At 35.8% G+C, this 6,000-nt stretch overlaps 1 protein-coding gene across 1 annotated transcript in view; it reads left to right on the forward strand.

Moving 5' to 3' along the window:
• Positions 1 to 3,763, forward strand: part of LOC126298446 (uncharacterized) — a 53,295-nt gene extending 49,532 nt beyond the window's left edge. The window contains exon 6 of the mRNA XM_049989776.1: positions 437 to 3,763. Within this exon, the coding sequence (XP_049845733.1) occupies positions 437 to 1,660 (1,224 nt within the window). The 3' untranslated portion in view covers positions 1,661 to 3,763. The remainder of the gene's footprint in view (positions 1 to 436) is intronic.
• The last annotated feature ends 2,237 nt before the right edge of the window (positions 3,764 to 6,000 follow it).

Below are 6,000 nucleotides of genomic sequence, written 5' to 3' on the forward strand. Positions count from 1 at the left end.
GCCATCCAACTCCACTAACCTACCCTTCGATCACAAAGTCCATACTGTGTGTGTAACGTAAGCACATAGGTCTCTACGATTGATGTCATTATTTGGTGTAAACCGGTGTGCACACACAAGGTACTGGTCCTACACCATGTTCTAAAAACACTGTCAGAGTCTGTCAGTCTGTTAGTTTAAATATTGTTTGACACAGGCCGTGACATTTAAGCAGCTCACCCGTGACAGTAGGGCGTACAACAGGTTGTTACTGTACAGACACTAACAGCTGCACGAACGTCTGTATTTCACATTGAAATCTGCTCCACTTCTTTAATATTGTCTAAGATGTTGTTCAGGGGTCTCTAACAAGTTCTGGTGTTATCTAATTATTTAGTATGTTGTTAACAGTTTGCACATGTGAGAATTTAATGAAATGAACGTTTCTCTATTTCAGTTCTGCCTGTATCCCGGGTGGCCGTCACCCACTCTTGGCAGTCTACAAAGAAGAACAGATCTGGTGGAAAAATGCAGAAGAGAAACAGAAAAATGCAATTCAACGGTTAAGATCCTAAGTGCCTGTTTTGCCATAGCTGCAGCAATCGTAATTGTAGTAGTGTTCAATATTATCAAAAAAGGTGTTGCTGCTCTGCGTGATAGGAGGGGCAGGTACACACTCGCTGATTACGCGCCCCCTGTCAATACAGCAACTTCTGCAACCCGACTGGAGGCGGATTGTCGTAGCAACACGGAGTTCGATGACTGCTGCTCGTATCTATCTCACGAAGGAGCGAACAAATGGTCCGAGTTTTCGTCTACGCCTAGGAGTCAACAATATGAAATGTTACAAGAAGAGAAACAAAATCGTAAAATGTCGCCGAATACAACTTTCGAATCGAGCTTCAGCGACGGGGAAGTATGCAGTAGCTGCTGTAACTGCGGTAGTACCAATCCAGACAGCGTGGATAGTGAGAAGAGGCCCAGTGCTCTTTCAGAGTCGGAGCTGCTAGGAAGACGGCCCCGGCGTTCTGCAGAGTTTCCGCAAAGTCCAGCTGGACGCGGAGTTGGCTCATCACTGGGCAGAGGCTACTACAGTGAGTCAGGCACAGCACGTCTATCTATCTGCGAGAGAGCCCACGCCTGGCGCAATATGGTAGCTCACCGTCAAAAGGCTTATCCTCATTCTCTTTCTGCCAGCTTGCCTTCCAAGATATCTGCGCAGGATTCTAGAACATTCAAAACCACCAAAAATACATACGCAGCAAAGACTCACACTTCAGCGCACAATGTAGCCCTAACACGTAATGCACATTGCGAACAGGCTGCTACATTTGGAGGTGGTGCAAACATGGCAGACTTAACATACAACAAAGGTGCTAAGCCGCGGGTAAAGCGGTATGCGGAAGAAATGAAGGGTCTTCAGGATAGAAAAGTCGCTAAGCCTGATCACGATGGAATTGCCAAGACGACGATTGCGATTGCAAAGACTGAGACAGACGAGCGAAAATGGGGATTCGAACAGCCTGAGGAGGATCAGAAACAAAGTGCCGTAAAACCCGGTCCCAGCGGAATTCAAAATACCGAGGTGGAACTGAAATATGTAGGATGTACACAGCCAGATGAGAATCAGAAAGACCCAGAAAGCACTGAAGAAATAGAGAGCATTGTAACAACTGTCTAAACAATTTCTGTAATGAATTACAGCAGACGATAAACCCTTTGCACTTAAAAACTGAGTGTACCCTTGTACCAACAGACAGAAGTGCGTGTTGAAAAGTACAAAATACGTATTTGGTACTATTCATGGAGAATTGTCTTCTCCAGGAGAGAGATCTAATGAGATAAGAAAATCTCAAAAAGTGGTTACTTCTTACTACGTTATTGGTGGTCAGTTCAGTTTATCGAGGATAATGACCTTTTTCGTTTAGCTGCAAATGGCAAATAATGATTTGTTCGTAAAGGAAGGTAATGAACTTAAGTTGTTGCAGATAATTATTTGATACAAAGATGTTGGTAGAGAGGGAAAATATAAAAAAGGTAAATGTTAGTAGTGTGTGAAATTGTAGGAATCACATAAATACATTACAGATAGTTTAAGAAATACCTCAATTGATGTCAAGCGCATCAAGAGAAGAAAATACGCTGCATGGTGGTAGTAATCAGTACAGTCAAGAACTCTGCTCAGTCCCTGCTGGTGTACTGGTTACTCTCCGTTTTGTAATGTCCCCATTAATACATATCGATAAAAGGAATATCGCAGTAGACTGATCTTGGACGGCTTGTCCAATGGGCACATAAAATTCCACTTCATAAATAATTGTTTTGATAAAGGGATACAAACTGACACTTTCCTTCAACACTGGGCATCTAATGAAAAACGCGATAGGCAACATTTGTTTGGGGTGACACAAGTACTAATCAGATAAACGAAATTGCAAATATTTACCAAATACCAGAGCAAAATGAGATGACAACTCTTAAGACGGACACCATATATATACTTTTGTTATGTTTGCATTATACACACTCACACACACACACACACACACACACACACACACACAAACACACACACACACACACACACGCACACACACTACTAAAAAAGCATAGTAAAAGTTAGAATACAGGGTTATCATATTCATCTCAATTTTTATTTACTTATTAGTTGATCAACATCTGAATTACACAGTTAATATTTTCTAATTATTTATAGGCTGGTATAATGCAGTATTTTTCATCATCAGAGTCAGTCTCATTGTACTTCAATTACTAAAATGTTTTCTTCTTCCATTTGCAATGTAATAATAAACTAATGTGAATATTTGATTAATAAGTGTATGAAATGTTCATTAAATATTAACAGAAAGTCGGCAAACGTATTTTCTGTGGGACCTGTCTCACTCAACATTAGTAGCATTCTATGAAAGTAATTTGTTACCACGATTGTACTTGCTGGATGTTATTGTTTGAGATATTTATATAGAACTTAATTAAGGGGGCATTATATATATTCGTTTTATATCATTGTATTTTGGCACTGACAAATCTGCTTCACACGAGTTTCATGGTGGCTGAAGTTTCATATGCTGCCAACATGTGTGATGCTTGAGCAGTCAAACTTGTGTTGTATTAAGACTGATTTTCTGATAAAGACAATATTTTATACACCTCTTTTTAAATGTAGCATAACCTGAATCTCTGTTTCTACGAATTTTCGTACGAAAAGACCATTTATAAAATAGTTTTTTGTGTGTCTGTTGTATTATTTGTTATCAACAGTATTATCAGAATGTTAATTTTAGGATATCGTCTTTTAATTCAATTTTTTTTCAAAAAACAAAAATTAGTTATAGGTGTGGTACAGTGCACTTGACAATATTGTAACATTTTGTCAGACATGTGTTACCTGAAGGGACATATACGGAGCTGGATTGCCTCTGAGCAACTGAAGTATGATTGAAAACGTGTTTACAGACTGTGAGGTCTGCATTAATTTTATTATATTTCGTAATTCTGTTGAAAGACAGGCTAACACATCAACTGCAATAACTGAAATCATCATATCATTACAAATGTTATGACATCTTCCTAACAATACATATTGTAATAGGATGACTGACTTCAATGATACAGCCTGAGTAATTAAATTCTTCTGATAAAATGTAATAATTAAAATTTCAAGAGGATTTTCTTATGTTTTTTAAAATATGTAATGGTGAATATAGTGTGTAGCATTACTCAATGATAAATTATCACAAATAAAGAATTTTCATTTCTTAAATTCTTAGCATTTTATTACTGTATAAAATAGATGATGATCAGAGGTGTTCCACTACACATCAGTATTCTGTAATCCTTAAAATGTAATTTATCAAAGCATGCTATCATGTTATTTTTCAGCATTACGACTTTTCGATATATTTCAAACAATCAATGGGAAACAACCTGGGTAATACTCTGAAAAGTTATTAATATCTTTACATGTACTTCCATCGTGAGAGTGTTATTTCTACACAGGACAGTAGTTTCCAATTAAAGTGTCACTTATTTTGATGTCACTGTCAAATTCCAACATTAAGACTGTATTTCAAGGCATTTATTTTTACAGTAGAGAAATACAAACATATATTTTTAATTTTATATTCTTAACAACTGTGACAAGAAAGAAAAAAGGGCATATGAAGTTTACAAAATTTAAATGTTGTTCTGGGTACCATAAGCTTAAATAAATGATAAAAAGTGACATCATTATGTGTAAAGATAGTAAAAGCTTTTCATGCAGTTTAGAAAGCAATAATGACAATAAAATACGTTTTATATAAAAAGTTTAAACAAACAATTTGGAATGTAATAAATTGAAAGTGCTATTTTGCTTTTAATGTAAAGTATTACTGTTACTGTGTTAACTGGATTTTGGGTTAGAAGCCCATCTTCATACATTTACTCACTATCGTCACGAAAGAAGTTACAATGTATGTAAACAATATGGGAAAAGAAGTTACACATCTACGTTGAAGCAGAAATGTACAGTAAATAACATCTTTGGCAGTGTGATGGTAATGTAATTCAAAAAGTAACAAGATGAAGAGTAAATAATATAAATGGAGCGAACAGAAAGATACTTAAACACAAAACTGGAGCACCGAGCCTTCATAACAAGTCACATTAATAACTAACTTTGTATTCTGACTTACAGCAGCTCTTGTCATGGGGGAAGCTTCATCAGAGAGGTCCACCACATGAGTGTCTAGGGAAGTGATCCAGTGGTGGTTTCTAGTTGCCTTCCACTGATGATGATGAAATGAAAATGAACACAACACAACAACCTGTTCCTGAGAGGAGAAAATCTCCAACCCCACAGGGAATCGAACCCAGCCCCCTTAGCATGACAGACCGCTGTGTTCAACACTCAGCTAATGGGGCGGACACATTACTAAGCAAAACTGATATAATAAAACAAAATTGGAGCTTGACAATCCTAGTTCATGAGATATAATACATGGAACAGATGCACAAATCAGTTAAAAAAGAAAGAATTAACAATGCAGATACAGAGTATATAAGAAACTAAACAAATATTAATAAGATTAAATGAAATGAATAAGCGCAGCAAAATGGAGTGTGAGAGAATGTATAGTAAATGCCATCTTTGGGAGTGTCGCAGTACTGCTTTTTAAAAAGTAAATAGCTGAAGAATGTGCTAATGCAGAAGGAGGAAATAGGAAAAATAATAACACAATTTTCAAAACTATCTCTATGTAAGTTTCTCATGAAATAAATAAACCAAGCAAAATCGAAACAGACCATTAGTTTAAATGACCTACATATCATAACACCCTCAAGTGGTCCTATGTAATTTACAAATATATGAAAATTAGTCTGTACTTGACAGAATCTGTATTGGTTGATTTCTTTAACCATTAAAGGTTAGGGTCATCAGACCCCCTCTTCAATCTAACCAGCCTTTCTACATCTTTTGGATTACATGCAGTGTTATAGGTGTGTTATAAGTTGTATCAAAGTATGAGTTTTTTGTCGCTCTGGGTTCACTTTATCATTTGCTCACCAAAAATCTCATTGGTTAACCGATATTTTCGGTAATCATTAGCATAATACAGTGATCAGAAATATTACAAATGTAAACCAGGTATCACAAACATATCAAATTTTAACAGAATACTGTAAATTAGAAAATAAACAAAATACCAAATTCTAACTGAATGCTATAAATGAAATAATAAACAAAGTAACAAATTCTGACTCAATAAAAAAACTCAAGCATGAAATAATTTGAGATTTAGAGAACGAAATTAGATAAAAAATACAAACGCTAAAAATCTTATAAATTTTACAGCATAAAAAAGTTTCACAAACCTAGTATTCAAATGTTCACAAACTATGTAAAAAACAGAAGCTGTTTTTTTTCATTTTTAATGTCTAATAAACGTTAATCTTATAAATTGGGGCAAACAAAGTATATCTAATGTCAGGGACAAATTACAAACTGCCAAAATCATT

Source organism: Schistocerca gregaria, chromosome X (assembly GCF_023897955.1).
Source record: "Schistocerca gregaria isolate iqSchGreg1 chromosome X, iqSchGreg1.2, whole genome shotgun sequence".
Lineage (NCBI taxonomy): Eukaryota > Metazoa > Arthropoda > Insecta > Orthoptera > Acrididae > Schistocerca > Schistocerca gregaria.